Below are 22,567 nucleotides of genomic sequence, written 5' to 3' on the forward strand. Positions count from 1 at the left end.
TATTGGCACTATGTACCAATTTATTCATTATCTCTGTAATTAAATCTTGATTTCATATTTTTGGTATGTATTACATTAAAATATTTGCATATAGTTTATTATTAATCTTCCTATATTAAAAACAGGTTTACCTGGTGAGAAAGGTGATCGAGGCTATCCTGGTAGTCCTGGAGCACCTGGTCTTCCAGGACATGATGGAATGCAGGGTGAAGAAGGACCTAGTGGCTTACCAGGACTGCCTGGTGAACTGGTAAGTAGTCCATGTGAAATTGTTCACATAACTTCATATTTCCATGAACCCATAAATAACAGATTAAAACTTATTTATTGATTATCAGCCAGTAGTGATAACATCTGCCTTCATACATATGATGTTAAATGCAAGGCCCATTTTGTTTGACTTATACAGGACATATTTTATAGTTATGTAAATTTTTCCCATATGACATCATGTTATGCCAAGATAAAGTCACCAAACTCTAAATTCCTACATTATTCCACCATAATATCGATGAGCACATTTACAGGTTATTCAAAAAGATGAACCTGATTTAATAAATTTTTATTCATTAAATATAAGTTGTATATGTATGCTCTACACACCATTCTAAAGAAGGGGATCTAAAGTTTTTATTACCATTGATAGAATGCTGATAGCTGTGTAACCAATCTCTGGGGTACTCAACATTGGCAGACAGACAGTTCATGCCAGTTTTGAATAACATGGCTACCAAGGTATTCTGCATTCCTGAGTCCAGCAGAAGTGGGTTGGCAATTCCAGCGCAGGGATATGATTGTCTGCAGATATTGATTTGGGGTGAGGGAGCGAGTGCCAAGACTCTGAAATTGTCATTTTTTATGTAAATGAGTTGGTCAATTTTGAAATGTTTCATGCCACAAGAACTAACTTTTATAGGTGATACAACCCCATTTGTGGATGACTGTACACAGAGTGCATTTTGTCTCTTATTCAGGATCAAACCAACAATTAGGAAAATGATAAGTCATTGGTTTAAGTAATTTCAACAAATTGGATGAAGTTGGAAGGGACTACATATATTCTGATCACATGTGTCAGATGAGCATGCTACACAAGTCCAAAAATGTTTTGTGAATAGTCCAAATACGTCAACCATTAGAGTTAGCAGAGAACTACAAATATCTTAACTAACTATATGATGATGTCTAAGATGGCGTTTGCTGAAGAAGCTGTACCACTTACAACTTTTGCAACTCTTGTTAAAAATGGTGAAGAAAGTGTAGACCTGTTAAATTTTGTGGCATTGTAAGAAATATGGAGGAGAAATCTTACTACGACACTTAATTTTTAGCAGAAAAATGATATTTCATCTCAGTCAAAGTGAACAGACACAACATTTGCATATGGGGTCTGGGGGTCTGTGAAATCCCATTTAAACATTGCCACATAACAAAGATTCAGTGATGTTAAGCATGTTTACACCTTACTGCAGAACAAATTTCATGGGCCATTCATTTTTGCATAGGTAACTGGTAGAATAACATACCCGGACATGTTAGAACAGTGGGATTTTTCTGACAAAGGGAGGCCACGATCAGATCATGGATTTACTTCAAAGTTTGTACACTTTTAATAGTACATTAGGGCAACATAATGTGCAATTGGTAAGGTGTATTACTTACATAATAACGAGAAAATTGCAAGAGAAATTATGTGTGTCAGGGATGTATTGATGCACTACAACCATGAGTGGTGGTCATGTGGTTAGCATTCAAGCTCCATATTTGGTGGATTGCTAGATTGAGTCCACTCATCTAGTTTTTTGAATTTACGTTTTTTTCAACGCTTGCTACATTATTTTGTTCACATTAAATTTCAAAGGTAATATGATGAAAAGACACATGTATTTCCACAAACTTTTATTGACTTTCCAATGTTATTTGGTCATTTACTAATTTTTATTATTACAACAAATATTATGCGACTTTTATGTCTATAGGCAAGTTAAAAACTTTATCAAGCAGCTTCAAATCAGTTCATATTTTATTGACAACAAATGAGAAATTGCTTCACATGAAGCATGAAGAAGCTATTAAAATACATTCAATTGTATATCATCAATTTCCAACAACAATATTTATGAAAATGTCACACATGGTTCACATCTAATTTGATGGAAGAAAGCAAGATTTTTAAAAATGACAATAAGCTTTGTTTTTCTGCGGCAAATCTGAAAATTCCTTGTGCATTCAGGAAAATTGTATTTGTTCAGTGTAATAGATGCCATTTTAATTTATGTTTTCCATGTCTGTATGAAACATATCATCCTACAACTTGTAATGTCAAAAGCACATCTGATGATTAATCATAAATTACCACCATATTCTGGCACATTGTAACTCATTCTATTATTGAATGAAATTATTTTCACCTTTATTTATTGGTGTTTGACTTGGCGTTTCCAAGCCTTTCCATCATCCTTGAAACCTGTATCTGCAGATCAAAGAGTCCAGTTGCTAAGCAGTTCTGGTACCTGCCTTGATTGCAGGTATGGAGGATTTTAGAAATCATGACGGCATACATTTTCATGAAAACTTCATGTGTTTGGTTGTTTACTTGTCTATAATTATAAACATACTGCATGGTTATAATTGAACTTTCCCTATTTAACATGTTATAACATGGAAACTAATTACCATACTAGTATCAAACATGGTAGCATTAATGTCCAGAGTAGAGGGTTTCTTGATTTTGATGCATCACAGCACCAGCATCCAGTTCCATCTATGGACACCAGGTGCCATGATCAGCCTTCATGATTCATAGCCTCACATGCCTGATCAGCCACAGTGCACTTGTTGACATGTCAACATAGCTTGGACAAAAGGAGTAGGGTATTGCTGTGCGGGGCATGATGAAGAAGTTCTCCCGCGCCCGGGTTCCCGGGTTCGATTCCCGGCGGGGTCAGGGATTTTCTCTGCCTTGTGATGGCTGGGTGTTGTGTGTTGTCCTTAGGTTAGTTAGGTTTAAGTAGCTCTAAGTTCTAGGGGACTGATGACCATAGATGTTAAGTCCCATAGTGCTCAGAGCGATTTGAACCATTTTTTCGAAGAAGTTCGAATCAACTGGAGAACTGGGCATCCCTCCGGAAAGAGGCCAATGACCAGTTGCACCACAGGTGCTGTTATTATGGCAGGCAACACTGTGTGCAATTCTTGATCATCAGGTAGTGCTTGTGCTGTTTCACGGCAGTTGAACATCCCATAGTCCACACTGCAAAAGGTGCTTCAAACCATTCTCAAATGGTATCCTTACAAGATCCATATTGTACAGCAGCTTGCAGCACACAACGCACGACGTGTTGACTTTGCTCTCCACTTTCTCCCTAGGACTGAAGTTCACAATGGCTGGCTCTGGACTATCCTATGGACATATGAAGCTCAGTTTTCTCTGATGGATGAGGTGAACATACAGAATTGCCAAGTGTGGGGATCTTCACCTCCAGTCACTGTGCATGAAGTTCCTCTGTATGGTGAATGTATCACCATATGGTGTTGCTTCATGGCTATGTTCATCATTGGCCCATTCATTTTTGAATAGGTTGGCACTCAGGGACCAAAGATGTGCAGTGTGACTGGCCACCATTACTTTGATATGCTTCACTAGCATGTCACACCTGCCCTACAGGAGAGAAATGCATTGAACTCAACAGTTTCCATGCCAGATGTGGCCCCACTACACATCGCTCATGAAGTTCACCTGCTTCTCTGAAATACATTAGGAAATGATTGAATTATTAGCCGATTGTTTCAAAATGCTTGGCCAGCACAATCACCTAATCTCACTCCCTGTGATTTCTGGTTGTGGGGCTATGTGCTGTTCTGTAGTGCAACATATCAAGAGAAGTAGCCAGCATATCTACAGACATGCTTCATTCTGTGTGCAGAATGTAATCCTGCACTTTCAGACTCTTCTGGACACTGGTGGGTGCCTTATTCACCTTTTGGTATGACATACCATGGCAGCACATTAAAATTGTTTCAGCTGAACTGATTCTGCTTAATTTCTCTTCCCCATGTCCTTGACACTGATACACCAAGTTTTGTACTCATATGGTAATTAGTTTCCATTTTATAACATGTTAGATAGGGAAAGTGTAATTATAACCACCTAGTAATAATTGTTGCGATAATATAATTTAGAAAACAATCAATTACCATTGGAACTTCAATAAAATTCCATGCAAATAAATGGATCTTTTCATCATATTACCTTTCTAACTTAATATGTATGAAATAATGTGACTAGTATTAAAATGTATACATATGAGCTGGACTCGATCCAGCAATCTACTGATTACAGAGCTTGAATCCTAACCACATGACTGCCATCATCTCATGCTAAGGGAGCCACAACACACCAATAAATCACTGACATATAAAATTCTCTTGCAATTTTCTCAAAATCACCTAAATAATACACCTTGCTACTTGTTCATTATTTTGTTCTCATGGGCTACAAAAAGTGTACAAAGTCTGAAGTAAATCTGTGATCCAAACATTGTGGCCTCCCCTTGTCAATTTAACAGAGATTCAAAAGAGTTCATTATTTGAACAGGCTGGAGCACCACCCTGTTGGCACCTTGATGTCTAAGAATTTTTGAATCAATCCCTTTATCAGTGATGGACAGGCCACACTGGGAAAAAACCTGGCTCTTATGTTGCTACCAATAAGATCTCCTGATCTCACACCCTGTAACTTTTTTTAATAACTATAGCTGACCAGCAGAAGTGCATCTCAGCTATGGTAAATTTGGTAACACAACAGATGAGGGCAGCTGCTGCGTAGATGGTTGTCATGCAGCAGAAGAAGGACACACAAACCTGTGTTAGTAAACTGTATAACTTCCTGTTTAAATCTGTACATACTTCATCCTTTTTCAGTTTCTGTTTCATGAGGTCAAAACTAATTAAATAGGGTCCGTATTCTTGTGTAACATTCTACTGACATGGAAAAAAATACTTGTTAATATCAAAGCAATTGCTTTCTCATATTGTAAAGTTGCCAGTAATTTAAAAATTAGTTACTTCTTTTACAGTGAATGAAATCATGGAGCTTATAGCTTTATGAGTACACAAATAATTATGATTTTCCATTGACATAATAAAATCATTTAAGCAAAATTTACCTTTGTTTCATTATCAAGACTTTGTAACCATATAGTACATATATCACAAATTTATTTAATTGATTAATCACTAAATATATGCCTCAGTTTTATTATTTCACACATATATTTTACACAAAGACCTCAAAATTTAAAGTAGAAGAAATAAATATTGGAAGAATTACTTAATATGTGCAGTTATACTGAATTTCTTAAGTGTTTAAAAATTAAATTTCTTTGTTTAGACAGACATTACATATTTTTTAACAAATGATTCAAATTTGTATTTCTTCATGATATGTGATTTCAGGGACCAAGGGGTTTTCCAGGGCCTAGAGGTTTTCCGGGTCTTCCCGGTCCTCCAGGTATTCCTGGCAGTGAAGGCCCTATAGGGCCGAAAGGAAATAATGGACCACCTGGTCAGCCTGGACCCCCAGGGCAGACTGGTCCTGTTGGTCCAGTAGGACCTCCAGGGCCACAAGGACAACTTGGACCTCCAGGACTGGCTGTAAGTAAGAAGAGCACATTACAAGGACCATAAACTCTATGTGTGAAATGGGTTGTTCTTTCATCCAGGGTTAATCTAATAAGTAATGAATGTTTACATAGATGTTTTCATGGATGATCATTGGTACATTTTTCTGCTGATGTTAAAATTATTAACTATTGTTTGTGATGTTTCTAATGTTTTCATGAAATATGGTATACTAACAGTGTTCATTTATATCTCCATTCCTCATCCAGATATATGCTTCTATTAAATTTATTTTAACTCATTCCTGAGTTACCCAGTTGCTCTCTCTCTCTCTCTCTCTCTCTCTCTCTCTCTCTCTCTCTCTCTCTCTCTCTCCCTCCCCCCCTCCCTCCTTCCCTTCCTTCCTCCCTCCCTCCCTCCCTCCCTCTTCCTCTCTCTTGAAATGATGTTCTAAAATAAAACAGTTGTTTCTGATTTAGGAATTGTGGCTTCCCAACTTAGTCTTAATTTTCTGTTCTTCCTGAGACTCTTTCTGATTTTTGCTCATAATCTTCAAAGCACTAGATTACTGAAGGTATCTAGGCATTTATATGTACGTGATTAGAGTGCAATTCACACAAAGTGTTTTGCAGAGGGTTGATAAAACACTTTCATTCTTACTGTGTGGAACAACTTAATGTCACTTATTTGGGCTAAATAGTTGATTAAGGATAAATATTTGTCCAAAAATGCTCTTTGGAGAGTTTTGGCTGCTTAATCTAAGCCTAAGTAGTTTGGTTAGTGGAAATTATTCATAGCTGTTATTGTTTTTGTGATTTGTAAATACAGATTATTATGCCTGAATACTTTGGTTAATGAAAATAATTTGAGGAAAGTGCAGTGTTTAATTTTTCTGTTTATTCCTGCAAAAGGAACAGTAACAATCATCCCACAAATTATAAATTATTATTACGGTCGGAGGAAGGCAACGGCAAACCACCTCCATTAGGACCTCGCCTAGTAAGGCGGTGCGGGTCTCCCGCATCGTTCCCATACACTCTGTAAAGAAGCATGGGACGTCATTTCCATTTTTCATTTCCAATTTCAGGGACCTCAAGGTAAGCCTGGAATACCAGGTCTGCCAGGATCAGAAGGGTCCCCAGGACATCCAGGAAATCCAGGCAGCCCAGGGTCAAAGGGGGACACAGGTCCACAAGGACCTCAGGGTCCTGTTGGTTTTCCAGGACCAAGAGGTGTGAAAGGAGATGAAGGAAAGAGAGGAAGTACGGGAGACAAAGGAGACAAAGGAGATAGGGGTGCTGATGGTGAGAAAGGAGACATGGGGATGAAAGGAGAAAGAGGAGCCACTGGTCCACAAGGTATACCTGGACTTGAAGGGCCTGAAGGTCCAAAGGTTGGTTCAAACATTAATTATGATCTGATATTGTTGTTTTCAGATAAGGTAAGGTAAAGAAAAGTATAATACAAAACATTATAGTACAGTATACTGGCACCTACAACATGCATAATTTCATTGTATTAAGTATATTTACTTTGCCACACATGAAGTAATTTGGATTACACTTACTTTGAAGTAAGTATTCAGATATATTACAGGAAGAATCTAGACACATACTTTAAAGCATTTAAACAGTTCCTCACAAAGACTGACTCTGAACACTCATCAAGTATAACAATAAGCCAGTGTTTTGTGCTTCACAAGTAGCATTCCAGGGGAGTAATCAATGTTCTGCATTACAAAATTACCATTATCATATACTAGAGGAAGTATTTGAAATCATAACTCTCCTAAACATTAACGTTGTATATGTGACTAATAAGCTGCTTTTGTAATTACAGAGAATTGTATAATGAACACTTAATCACACAAAATTGGCTAATTGACATCTCAGCTACAGTTGCAATTCTCTACAGCACTCGTGTCAATTAAATACAACATACCAGGCATTTTCAGTTTTTCTTTCATTGTTTTTCCCTTGCTATTTGAATATTATACAAGAATAAATATGGCAACATTCTATACTCATTTTAAGAAATACAGTACCTTTACTACCTATAGAATATATTTCTATGAAGCACCCATACACAGCAGCAGTAATTTGTGGTCTGAGGTAATCAGTGTAGACAGGTAATGTGTAATTTTAGTAATGAATGTGATGAGTGAAATCTATGAGATTATCATTCAGTCTATACTAACCAATTACAGTCCATGATTCAAGGTCATGTAACTGCACTACCTTACTCCGAGGATGCCACTTTATTCATGACTCATACACAGAGTTGTAAAACTTCTTTAGGCTATTGCAGACTGTCATAAGTAAGCCTAGACTATGGTAGTTTTCCTGGTAGCTTGGTCAATTAAGGTCATATCTATAGTACCCATACATAAGGGATATTACCTACCTATCGCATACTACCTGATAAAGATAACTATTTTTACGTATGTGGCTAATGTCATACTAGATTCTACGAAAATCTGGAAATGGTGAACCTTCTAGAAACTGAATGAGGATATGCAGGGTGTTTATAAATGAATATTGGGGCTTTAACACTTTATAATATTTATTAAATTAAACTTACAGTTAAAAATGATATGTCAAATGAAAGGGCAACTCAAACAGTCGTGTTTGGTGTCAGTGCACATGCGCAGTGCGTAATGTTTCTGCCACAATCCACTAGACAGCAGTAGTAGTGAAGATGGCGAATAGAGAACAGAAAGCATTTTGTGTTTTGCAGTTTGCAAAGACCGAATCTGTAGTTACTGTGCAATGTGCATTCTAGCTGAAGTTTGGTTGTGATCCTACAAGAGATAATAACATTCGTAGATGGTATCATCAATTTGAAGATACTGGCTGCCTTTGTAAAGGGAAGAGAACAGGATGACCAAGAGTTAGTGAAGAGACTGTTGAGTACGTGAGAGAGTCGTTCAGTTTGAAAATGCCCCTGGAATTCTGTTCATGAATGGAGGTCAAATCAACAGACTGAAGTACACGTTTGCAGTCAGGGTGCGTGGGACAACCACAAGAGTGTTCCTGCTGTCATACAAAATCACATCCCAGACCATAGCCCCAGGCGTAGCTCCAGTGTGTCTAGCACACAGACAGGTTGGTTGCAGACCCTCAGCTGGCCTTCATCTAACCAACACACGGCCATCACTGGCACTGAGACAGAACCAGCTTTCATCAGAAAATGCAACAGACCTACACCCTGCACTCCAGTGAGCGTTGGCTTGAAGTTGCACATGGCAGTGGTTTGGTGTCAGTGGAACGCATGCTACAGGGCATCTGCCTCAGAGTTGTCCTTGAAGTAACCAGTTTGTAACAGTTTCATATGGAGCTGTGGTGCTACCTGCTGCTCAAATTACTGCTGCAGATGCAATACAATGCACCAGAGCCATATGCCAGACATGATGGTCTTCCCTCTTGGTCACAGCATGTGGCCATCCAGTGCCCAGTCTTCTTGTGATCATACATTCTTATGACTATTGCTGCCAACAATCATGTACAGTGGCTATATTCCTGCCAAGTCTTTCTGCAGTATCACAGAAGGAACATCCAGCTTCTTGTAGCACTATTACACAACCTCATTCAAATGCAGTGAGTTGCTGATAGTAGTATCTTCGATGCCGTAAATGCTGTCCTGACTAATGTCAATTCACCATGTCCAATCTCAAAGTTAGCTAATGCTGACAAACATTACAGTGTGTATTTAAAACAAACCTGATTTGCATCCTCATAGTGGCACTAGTAGCACCACTCATATGTGACTGGCACGAAATTGGAATGTACATCATCTTTCGGATGTAGAACATATCTACTAATGTTCATTTATATCTTACAACTCCTTCTTGGTGTTGCAACTTTTTCCATCAGTGTAGTTATCCTCCTTTCTGTTATTTAAAAATGATTTTATACAAAATTTGGAATTCTGGGTGTAGAATTTGAAAATTGTTGATTTTTAATGTGAAACAGAGGGATGTTGTAGTGAAAATAAATAAATTACATATGGCACTGGAAAATGCAATTTCCTCAACAAAAAGGTAAAATAAAAAACGTCACAAAACAAAAATATATCAAACATTGTGTCAGTACTGCATCGGACTTATGTTACACATATTCCTGTTATTCATAAACTACTAATGCATTTATTGATATTGCCTTCGATCATGATAAAGAATGTTCTGTTAAGTACAAAATAACAAAAAACTATGTTTTTTATGTTTGTGCATGTAAACTGTTCTTGCATCAAAAGTAATTGCTTTAATTAAATAAAAGTGCAGAAGTTATGCATATAACTAATTTTTATTGCTTATAAAAGGCAATTTGTAGTCTTTAAGGAAATAAACACACAGTGAATTTACACTGAATAATGTGCAGCTCTAATTATGTGCAAAACAAACAAACAAACAAACAAAAAACAAAGACAAGTCATTGGTGCCCGGTTTCTCCCTTACATGTTCATTTATGTTTCTTTTCCTATCAATGCTACCAGTACTACTGTTAATCCTATCATTTACTGCATGATTTATGTAGTGTACCAAAACTGCTGAACCATAGTTTTGTTAGAGCATGACTCTGATCATGCATAATACACCAACATCATTGGTCTCTTGGAGTAAATAAATTAGGCAATATTGTATGTGAGGCCACAGCATGGCTTTCCTGGTGCAATACTTGATAGCAGATTTAATGGTATCAAGTGTTATGTCTGCTGGTGCAGTTATTAATTGACTAGAATTATGTCACAACAAAGAATGCAGAATAAGAACTCAATGGATCAAAGTCATTACAGAGAGAATTGTTTTATGATGTACCAATGCTTCAGCAATCCTAGACTGAAGACAATACTGGGGGATAGAGACTAACTTAATTAACAGCATGATCACATTAATGCTGATGAGCATCCAAAATTAGGGTCCGTATGATACAGAAAAAGAGTTTTTTGCAGCACCACGTAGAATAGTCCACGTGTATGTATCATGAGTATGTGCAAAGTTAGACAACATGGCACTGCCAGAGAAATAAAAATTGTATATCCTTTCAGAGGTTTCCAATTCACTCAAAATTTATTGTTGCAACAGTGCACATGGAGGTCATGAAACGATTACATTTACAGATCAATAGCATAATTGGTTCTGAGGTACTAGGTATCAAGCCATGCTGAAACACCCATATTGGTACATGGTGTAGGCTCCACAGGCAGCAATACAGACACTGACCCTGGCATCCAGTCAGTCATACATATGACAGACACTGTCCTGGGATACATTATGCCACACCTGCTCAAGCAGTTCACATAGTTCTGTAAGAGTTAACTGATGGGTCACATGAGCCACTTCTTCTCCCATCATGCCCCACATGTGCTCAATGGAGACAAGTCCAGAGATTGTGCTGGCTAGGAAAATTGCTCCATGTCTTGCAGAGCACAGGGAGTTTCACAGGTAGTGTGTGGGTGAGAATTATCCTGTTGTAACAACACATCACCTTCATGTTGCAATAATGGCAACAAAATGGGTCTAACGACTTTCTGCACATAACAAACATTAGTTAGAGTCCCCTCCAGAAACATCAAAGGTGCACAAGAATTGTACTTAGTGAACTCCTGACCATAAGGCCTGCGGTGGGGCCAATATGTCTTAGATGAATGCACTCTACAAGACAGCACTCACCAGGTCTATGCTGTATGAACAAACAACTATCACTTGTGTGCAGTCAGAATCTGTTTCCATCACTGAAGACCATGGCATCCCATTCCATTCTACAAGAGATCCTTTGATGAAACCAGTTGAGCTCTGCACGTCAGTGCTGCGGTGTGAGTGGAAGGCAGGTTATATGTGTCTTTGCCCATAGTCCCACTGCTAATAACTAGTTCACAACAGTTTGCGTTGACACATCTGGGCTCACAAGCCCTCTTAACTGCACTGTGGTAGCTGTTCAATCTGGCATTGCTGCCATTACAATACAGCACTCCTGGGGACATCTCAGCTGTGTGGACATCGAGAAGCTTTTCTACGTGTGTGAGAACATTCACGTGATCACTGATATCATCATCATTTCACAACTGACACAGCACTTCTAACTTGTGTGGCAATTCTCAAAGAGGTCCAACTCATCACATAGAGGGCCACAATTTCATCCCTTTCAAACTTGCTCAGTTGGCTGTAGGAAGCAGGAGTGCATCTCTGTGGCATTGTTGACTGCTTGCTTCACACGCTTGCACCACACTGAGCCTTCTGGTTGTGATCACTCCATATTAAGGGAAGACACAGATGGTGCTCTGGTAGCTATGCCACTACTCTATCTGTTGGCAGACAACGTTGGAAACTATTTCCAGTATATCTAATATCCCCCATGTGGCATATTCCATCATCAGATCAAAATCAAAGCCTTCTTTCCAGATGTGTTCTACTCCCCCCTCCCTCTTCCACCCCCTCTTCCTCCCCCCTCCCCCCCCCCCCCTGCAGTTCCTTAAGTCACTGAGTAACTAAGTCTTTGGATAGCCATTGCAATATCATTGTATTTCAGATGTAGAATCAAGGGACTGAAATAATACTACTATTCTTCAATGTTCATAATGTGTGCAACTTTTGGTATAACTGACTTTTGGAAAGTATGGTAACAACTTCATATTTTTGCTGCTCTTGCCTGTTCTTGCACCTGTAAATACAATACAACAATGGGAAAATACTTCAAAAGCCGCTTCCCACGCCCGGGTTCCCGGGTTCGATTCCCGGTGGGGTCAGGGATTTTCTCTGCCTCCTGATGGCTGGGTGTCGTGTGCTGTCCTTAGGTTAGTTAGGTTTAAGTAGTTCTAAGTTCTAGGGGACTGATGACCATAGATGTTAAGTCCCATAGTGCTCAGAGCCATTTGAACCATTTGAACTTCAAAAGCCACAGTTTCATATAATGACTGATGTACTTATCCATGCCAGATTGTAATATTTTTTCTTTGTAATTTTGTTATTTATCTATGGATTTTTCAAATTGTCACTGATAAAATAATGTAATTACAAAATTCAGCTCTAACTAAGACACAAACAAATCCGTGTCTATTTGTAAAAATAAGAGAGTTAATGGAAACATTGACACTAACCTAAAATAACCATTTGGAAGACATGTGTGGCATCAATCACAGCAGTTCTGACACTGTTTCCACCATGTTCCACACAGAACTACTGAGTAATAACATTAGAGTTTCTAGCTGACCAGTATTTCTTTGATAAAATGTGATGGTATGAGTTACAAGACAGGAACCTGTAGAAAGAAAACCAGTATTGTAAGATCATTGTTTGTAATTGGTTGTCTGTATTACGAAACATTTTCTGGTTCACATAAAATGCTCATAGAGTAAACTGGTCACTTCTTTTTAATGCATTCATGCTAGTTCTTGAAGAAATATAGCCAGCCAGAGTGGCCGGGCAGTTCTAGGCACTACAGTTTGAAACCGCACGACCGCTATGCTCGCAGGTTCGAATCCTGCTTCGGGCATGGATGTGTGTGATGTCCTTAGGTTAGTTAGGTTTAAGTAGTTCTGAGTTCTAGGGGACTGATGACCACAGCATTTAAGTCCCATAGCACTCAGAGCCATTTGAACCATTTGAAGAAATACATCATACCAAAACAACTGTATTCAGATATTTTGCATCCTTGTTGGTACATGATCACTGAAATAGATCAGCACAGAGTTCTAGGTATGCATAGTTGTAGATATCTACATTAAAAATGCACAGATCACTGTTTGCTCTAGCATGGGAGAAACGTTTCTCAAGGTGCATTAGAGTAACATTTTTGAATGTCGTGTTAAGCTGTTAATGCATGAATCAAGAGGATTTGTTTTTCAACATCATGATTGCTGTCCGCACAGAGTATATTGTATACCAATAAACTGAAGAGGAGAATGCCTAAAGAAATGAGCAGATACCCAGGATCTCAGTCACATAAATCACTTATAAGATGATTTCATTTGATATCAGGCAGGAATTAATCCTTCTATAGATACCACAAGAGCTACAAAGCATTCTGCAATGGCACTAGATACATATACACAGCTATAGATGTTTTGCACCCTTGTGAACTGTGTATGAATTCAGTTTGAAGACAGATCATATTCTGTATTAGAGCTTAACTTCAAGATTTTTGTACTAGTCAAGTTTGTAATAAGAAACAATTCTCTGAAAAAATCTCTTCTTAGAGTTCATTGTTTATACCAATATATTGCGCTGCTTTAATGTTTTTTTCACTATTAAATAGAACTTCTACATCAGATTTTCTTCTTTTCACACAATTTTATTTTTGTTTGTTGCTTATTTAATGATGGCCAACATACAAAGTCTTTTTTTAACCCAGCTTAATTAAGGGGATTAATTTCATGGATCTTCTTGGCATCATACATAAAACTATTTGGTGCATTCCTTCTAGAGGGAGTTAGGCTGGATATAAGGACTAGATCAGTTCCTATTTCCAGAACATTTGCTATGTTTAGCATATACCCTTCCACAGGCAGTGTTATGCTATATTGTTGTTCACACATTGAATGATTTTTTAGTAATTGCCTGTCAGCAGTGAAGCCATTCGGGATTTGTGCAATCATTTGCATTTTTTGAATAGGTCTGGCTATTAGTAACATTTTATAATAATGATTGAGTTAATTACATTCTTAGATTTTAAAGAGTCTCAGAATTATTGTAGGTTTCACTACATAAAAATTCTCCCTCTTAGGATTTAGTTCTTTGTTTTATAATGCTTCTCATACATGAACAATGATTTTAGCATTGTATATACAGGGTGGTCCATTGACCATGACCAGGCCAAATATCTCATGAAATGAGCATCAAACAAATAAGCTACAAACAACAAAACTTGTCTGGCTTGAAGGGGAAAACCAGATGGCGCTATGGTTGGCCCGCTAGATGGCACTGCCATAGGTCAATCGGATATCAACTGTGGTTTTTTTTTAATAGGAACGCCCATTTTTTATTACATATTCATGTAGTACGTACATGTATATGAATGTTTTATTTGGACCACTTTTTTTTGCTTTGTGATAGATGGCACTGTAATAGTCACAAACACATGGCTCACAATTTTAGACAAACAGTTGGTAACAGGTAGGTTTTCTAAATTAAAATACAGAACGTAGGTAGGTTTTAACATTTTATTTCAGTTGTTCCAATGTGATACATGTACCTTTGTGAACTTATCATTTCTGAGAACGCATGCTGTTACAGCATGATTACCTGTAAATACCACATTAATGCAATAAATGCTCAAAATGATGTCCATCAACCTCAATGCATTTGGCAATACGTGTAACGACATTCCTCTCAACATCGAGTAGTTTGCCTTCCGTAATGTTTGCACATGCATTGACAATGTGCTGATGCATGTTGTCAGGTATTGTCAGTGGATCACGATAGCAAATATCCTTCAACTTTCCCCACAGAAAGAAATCTGGGGATGTCAGATCTGGTGAAAGTGTGGGCCATGGTATGGTGCTTCAACGATTAAGCCACCAGTCATGAAATATGCTATTCAATGCCACATCAACCACACGTGAGCTATGTGCTAGACATCCATCATGTTGGAAGTAAATCGCCATTCTGTCATGCAGTGAAACATCTTGTAGTAACATCGGTAGAACATCACGTAGGAAATCAGCATACATTGCACCATTTAGATTGCCATCAATAAAATGGGGGCCAATTATCCTTCCTCCCATAATGCCACACCATAGATTAACCCACCAAGGTCGCTGATGTTCCACTTGTCACAGCCATCATAGATTTTCCGTTGCCCAATAGTGCATATTATGCCAGTTTACATTACCGCTGTTGGTGAATGACACTTCGTCACTAAATAGAATGTGTGCAAAAAATCTGTCATCATCCCTTAATTTTTTTTGTGCCCAGTGGCAGAACTGTACACAACATTCAAAGTCGTCACTATGCAATTCCTGGTGCATAGAAATATGGTACGGGTGCAATCGATGTTGATGTAGCGTTCTCAACACCGACGTTTTTGAGATTCCTGATTCTCATGCAATTTGTTTGCTACTGATGTGTGGATTAGCCATGACAGCAGCTAGAACACCTACTTGGGCATCATCATTTGTTGCAGGTTGTGGTTGATGTTTCACATATGGCTGAACACTTCCTGTTTCCTTAAATAACGTAACTATCCGGTGAATCGTCCAGACACTTGGATGATGTCGTCCAGGATACCGAGCAGCATACATAGCACATGCCCATTGGGCATTTTGATCACAATAGCCATACATAAACACGGTATATACCTTTTCCACAATTGATAAATGGTCCATTTTAACACAGGTAATGTATCACAAAGCAAATACCGTCTGCACTGGTGGAATGTTACATGATACCACATACTTACACATTTGTGACTATTACAGCACCATCCATCACAAACCAAAAAATGTGGTCCAACCAAAACATTCCTATTTCTTTATGTACAACATGAATATTTAATAAAAAATTGGGGTTCCTATTTTAAAAAATGCAGTTGATATCCGTTTGACCTATGGTAGGGCCATCTAGCGGGCCAACTATAGCGCCATCTGGTTTCCCTTTCAAGCTAGAAGAGTTTCATTCTTTGTAGTTTTTTTGTTTGATGCTTATTTCATGAGATATTTGGCCTGGTCACTATCAATGGACCATCCTGTATAATCCCCTCTGAGTGTGGAGGTGTGTACCTTTATTGTCCAATCTATTTCTTTGTTTTGCATCCATGATTTCCAACCATCAGTGAACTTATAGTTTTTGTTGCTAAGCTCTCTACCTTTCTGAAGGCACTGGAGCAGATGAATTGATGAATTGTGACTGCGAGAACAATTTTCTCATATACTCTGATACCTTTGGCAACCCTTCCCCCTCCCCCCCCTCCCCCCTCAAAAAAAAAAAAAGAAAAAAAAGCACTCTCTTTTCTCACATCAAAAGCAGAGGGTGGTATCATGACACAGAAATAATGTAAGATGAACAAACTGGAATAGTAGCCAAGGGAGTCTACTAGAGACGATACATGGTCTACCGTATCTTCCTTCGCCGTCGGCGTTGTCGTGGTTACCGTGAGACACCGTTATACCAAGAGGAAAGGCGCGTCGATCTTAGAGCATGAGATATGATGACCTTAAGCCATTGACAACACACAACGGTCACGGTAGCACCTGATTCCAGAATAGCTGCAGTAGTTAAGATCTACGAACTATCCCTTGTTGACCAGGTTCCCAAAACTTAACTCGTAACAAGATCCCTTCAAAGCAAATTGTCATAACGATTGTCTATAAAGGCTTTGTACAACGAGAATAAATGTTACGGTCTATGGAATAATAACAGATACGACCAAACTGTCTTGTCTCTTCTGCTTTATTAAACATAACTTCGTTCACAGTTTCATTTCGCATTCACCACTCGTTCACCGAAACCCTTTGATGAACAGTTTTGGTTGCTTAACACCAACAGTCAATGATAATGATACAGCTTTTCTCCTTTTTATAAATTGAAGCCTGCTCTCCGTGATATGATAAAAAAAAAACCGGTCTCAATACCGCGTCCCTCGTGAGATGCGAATAGACTTATCCCGGAATTGACCGCCCTGTAGGTGTACTCAATTTAATGACCACACTTCACTGTCCGCTATTTCGCGTAACTGAATGTCCATTTGTTAGTCTGATTATACACTGTAGCTATTTAAAATTCGCCCCTATATTTTTCACAACGCACAATTAGCACTTCGTTACTTGTTTTCTTTTTTTTTCTTCTAAGAGTAAACGGAAAAAAAAGACGCCGTATCATCGGCTTAGTCGATACAAAGCAAAACACCTTAATATGCCCAATTTTACCTCTTCTTATAGGATCGGCTACCTTACTCATTAATTTATTACATATTATTTCCAATAACGCTAAACAGGTATCACCGTTACATTTTAATTGTATTCAAAAGTATGTTACTACTATTATGACCGACCAAATCGTAACAAATCGCGCGGCGTGTGTTTTTAACGATAACTTTACGCTATTCAAGTTCCGTTACAGCTGTCTTGACTCGTAATGTTACACAGCCCCCCAGACTGTGATGTCTTGAAGAGGGTTCCAGACAGAACAGGCTTATTTTTTTTTTGTGTACTGTGACAGGAGAGGGTATTTGTTTCGGCGAATACACTCACTCTCAGATTCACTCAACAAGTCAGTACATACATTCTACAATATTTAAGTTGAGTTAATGGGCCTAGACAAAATGCCCTTAACTAAATTCCACATTTGTTTATAGGTTGTCTTAGAAACACTTCGCACTAATCACTTCATATTCACACCACATTTTTTTTTATTGGATGAAGCCCCCAGTTCTTCAACCGACTGTGCAAGGCAGTGATCACCGCCAGGTTCGACGATTGGCATCCTAGGCCAAAACCCTTATCAGGCCACTTGTTTAACCAGAGAGGATTTGGTCCTTTTCTTTTCCTCTTAATTCCACTTTTAAATCATCCATCCTCGCTGTTCGGTGAGAGGATAAATCGTATTTCAGCGTCGTCATTGTTACTGATACCAAGAAGGTATCTCATGGAAATCATCGGTACATTTTTTAATTTTCTTTGTAAGTTAGTATAAGTACGTATTTATCCATTGGTGCTTTTATTTAGTCCACTGAGTGTAGTCTTGGTATCATTCAGTGTTTCTTGAATCTATATTTTGCTCATTATTGATAATACTTCTTCAGGTCTATGTGATGGAACAAGCCTTTAATTACATCAGTATTACAATCTGCCAGGAGGTAGCTCCCTTCATGAGGTATTTTCATTATTTTATATGGACCTGTATATAAATATTGCCATTTCTTATTCAGTCTTTTCCTGGTTGATGCTTTTGGGTGATTTCTCAATAAAATTTCTTCCCCTACATCATATGTGACTACTTTCTTCACATTTTTATCAAAACGGGTTTTTCTCAATTGTGCTTGATGCTGCAGGTTTTCGTAGACCTTCTTCACCATATCTTCTTTCTTGGTAATCTTTTGTTCTATCACAGGTAATTTCTTCATCCATTCTGGCACAGTACTTTCACCAAATACTATTTGGTTAGGTGAATAACCTGTCGATAAGTGTGGTAAGTCATTATACATTTTCTCAAATTCATAAATCCAATCGATCCATTTATAATGTTGTTTGGGTATGTACGTCCGTAAAAATTGGTTCAATTCTCGGAAGATTCTCTCGACCGGATTTCCACAAGGGTAAAATCTTGAGATGTAAATGTGCTGGATTCCTTGTTCTTTCATAGTGTCTCTCCATACTTTGCTTGTATAATAAGCAGTGTTGTCTATCAAGATCATTATAGGTTTGCCAAGCTCAGTTATATAGTTGTTGATAAATTTGCGTAACATGGGTCGAACTTGGAGATTTTTCAAAGGATATAATTTCACATATTTTGAAAAGAGATCATAGAAAGCCAATACATATTTGAACCGTCCACGTGTCATGGGACATGGCTCACAGACATCACATGACACCAACATTAAAGGTTGTTGTGGGATGATAGGATGTAATTCTATCTTCCGACAATAGTTTATGGGTTTCGCCTTCTGACATATTTTGCACTTCTTAATAATATTTGTAGCTATACGTCCCAAATTTGGATGATAGCAGTATTGTGCTATTTTGGCTGTACATTTAGCGGAACCAAAATGACCCCAATTCAAGTGAGTGTACCATGCTAGTGATAATAAATATTTATTTGGAACACAAACTTTCCAAACATCTTGTTCATTCTTCCTCCGATACAATATTCCGGATTTTAATTGATACTGTTCTTGAGAGTGACTTAGCGTTTTGCTTTCAACAGCATGCCTAATGGCTTTCCACAACTTATCATCTTCTTGCAGTTGTGGAAGACTTCGAGATAGCTGTGAAATCTGCCTCTCACAATATTGCTTTGATAAATTCATGACTTTAAAGTCAATAGTCCGTTCTTCACACTCGTCATCATTCTTTCTTTTCGGTAGTCTTGAAAGAGCATCGGCTATGATGTTGTCTTTCCCTCTGATGTATTTGAGCGTAATATCATATTCTTGCAGTAGCAAGGCCCACTGGGTTAAACGTGAATGGAACATCCTTCCTGTTAAAATAAAAGATAAAGCTTTGTGGTCGCAGAATACAATGATCTTCTTTCCATATACAAAATAGCGAAACTTTCTAAGGGACCAGACCACGGCCAGTACTTCCAATTCAGTAGTACAATATGCACGTTCACAGCTAGAGAGTGTTCTGCTGGCAAACCCAATTATCTTGATGGTACTGATATCTTCTGGATTGTCCATCTGGAAAAGAGTGGCACCCAATCCTGTTTCAGAAGCATCCGCAGCAATATAAAAATCTTGATCAAGTCTCGGATGATGTAACAGTGGAGCATTAGTTAAAGCATTGCGGATGTTATCAAAAGCTTGCGTGCATTCGGAATTCCACTCCCACATGACATTTTTTCTTAACAGCCATAACAAACAGTCTTGGCTTCCTAACTGATTGGGTAAAAATCGTCGAAAAAATGAAACTAAGCCGATAAATGACTTTAATTCTGTCCTATTTTTTGGATAAGCACATCTGTTAATCGGATCCATCTTTTTAGGATTTGGTTTTATCCCTTCAGGAGTGATTATATGTCCAAGAAATTTCAATTGGTTATGAGCAAACTTGGATTTTCTCAAATTTACAGTAACTCCGTATTCCAAAAATTTCGCAAAAACTCTTCTTAATAAGTCCAAATGTTCCTCCCAAGTTTCAGAAGCAATTAGCAAATCATCCACATATAAAGTAACTTCATTCAAAAGGTCTCTGCCCAGTACGGTATCTAATGCCGATATGAAAACACCACCGCTTATTTTCAACCCAAATGGCATGACAGTAAACTGGTAACTTCGGCCCAGAAAAACGAATGCAGTATATTTTCTAGATTCTTTCGATATTCTAGTTTGCCAATATGAACTACGCATATCCAAAGAAGTTAAGAAGCGGGCACCATAAAACTTTTGTACTAACTCTTCTAGGTTCTCTGGTCGCATTTGTACAGGTATAATGATCTTATTGATCTCTCTGGCATCCAACACCAATCTGATGTCACCATTGGGTTTAATTACCGCCACAAGAGGGTTACAATATTCAGAATCTGAGGGCTCAATAATACCCCATTCTAACATTTTATTGATTTCCTTTCTGACTACTTCTTTCTTTGTCCATGGGATAGAATAGGAAGTACGACAAAAGGGTTTATGTGCATACGTCTTTATATGGTATTCAAAGTCTTTTATTACACCCGGACGTTTACTAAAACTTGACTGATATGCTTCCAACAAGTAGTACAGTTCATCCCTTTGGATAACAGATAAATATTCTGATTCTAACACCTTTTCCTGCAATGACATTTTATCCATCATTTCTTCAGAACATTCAATAAGGCATATATCATACACATTTTCATCATCAATACTGACATATTTTACCATTAGATTCATACACAATTGATTTGGAATTACTCGGCCCTTTCTCAAGGTGGTTGTCAAAACATTACCATTGGAATTAAATATACATTCACCTTTCTCTAAATTAATGATTGCACCGGTCTCACATAAAAAATCCAAACCCCAGATACATGGTACTGTCATTATAGGAACAACCAGGAATGTACTTTCTATTTGAGCACCCTGTATTGTAACGTCAACACGTACCTGTTTCACAACTTTTTGCATTTTTGCGCTGAATGCGCCAGACACGGTACATCCTGTGATAGGAAAAGTGGGCATTTTTACCCCTCGGCTTATCTGTTTTAAACAGTCCAATGTCATGACACTAATAGTTGCTCCAGTATCAATTAATATTTCAACATCAACATTATTTATACTTGTTGGAATTATTGCCTGTAAAATTTGTCGACATTTATTAGAAACTTCAGGTTTTTCTTGAATTAATTCATTCCTTATATCCTGATCATTATTGTACCTTAATACTCTCACTTCAAATTGATGCCTGCCTTCCTTCTCCTTTCCAGTCATCCTAGGAAGGCATTTGGTGACTGGTATTAGTTTAATCTATCTCGTTGAGTCATCGGTGGGGGTTCATGAACTTCCACAATCCGTACAGTATGATCCGAGTTATGGTATTCACCCCGTCGCACATTGGAGGCTCCTTTGCCCATTGGTATAACTCCTTGTGCTGGATGAGGACTCGAGGCATTTGTTCCATCCTGCCGATGAACATTATGCTTCGAATTATCTTCCCAAGGTCGAATGCAATTGGGTTCATCACTTGGGTACCTGTTACTCTTATTAATATCACTACTATGCACATTCACGTCACCACATCGAGGTTTACCTCTAGCACAGTAAGTATCTCTTCTATATTTATTATAATCATTGTTTTTATTGCAACCATAGGATGAAGATTGTCCACGCTCCTGTGATGCGGGTTTGACCTGGTTTTTGGTATTATTATTATCATACGTTAAATTATAATTATAATTATTCATATTACTATGAGTGTGAGTCGACATTTGATTACTACTCATTTGTCTTGCGTCTTCCATAATCATATCTATAGAGTCAATCACTGACAAGAATTGTTCTACATCGTGGTCAGGAACATTTATTAACTTTTCACGTATATTTATGGGCAACCTTCCCTTCAAAATTCTGATCACTTCCTTGTGAGAAATTGGATCACTCCAATAACGTGTCTTATTTATGTACTTTTCAAAATATTGCCTTAAAGTACTCCTTCTACTGTTAAAATACTCAGGTTGGTAAACCTCTTTTCTTAATTTCTCTTGTTTACTCGACGACCAGTATTTAGCCAAAAAAAGTTGTTCAAACTCAGCGCAAGTATGGCAACTTTCACTTACTTCAGCGGCCCATAATGCGGCTTCTCCGGTAATTTTGGATACTATAAA

At 38.0% G+C, this 22,567-nt stretch overlaps 1 protein-coding gene across 1 annotated transcript in view; it reads left to right on the forward strand.

Moving 5' to 3' along the window:
• Positions 1-22,567, forward strand: part of LOC124723106 (collagen alpha-1(XI) chain-like) — a 543,500-nt gene that overhangs the window by 366,039 nt on the left and 154,894 nt on the right. The window contains exons 10-12 of the mRNA XM_047248286.1: positions 126-250; positions 5,458-5,655; positions 6,710-7,015. Coding sequence (XP_047104242.1) covers positions 126-250; positions 5,458-5,655; positions 6,710-7,015 — 629 coding nt within the window. The remainder of the gene's footprint in view (positions 1-125; positions 251-5,457; positions 5,656-6,709; positions 7,016-22,567) is intronic.

This window comes from Schistocerca piceifrons, chromosome X (genome assembly GCF_021461385.2).
Source record: "Schistocerca piceifrons isolate TAMUIC-IGC-003096 chromosome X, iqSchPice1.1, whole genome shotgun sequence".
NCBI lineage: Eukaryota > Metazoa > Arthropoda > Insecta > Orthoptera > Acrididae > Schistocerca > Schistocerca piceifrons.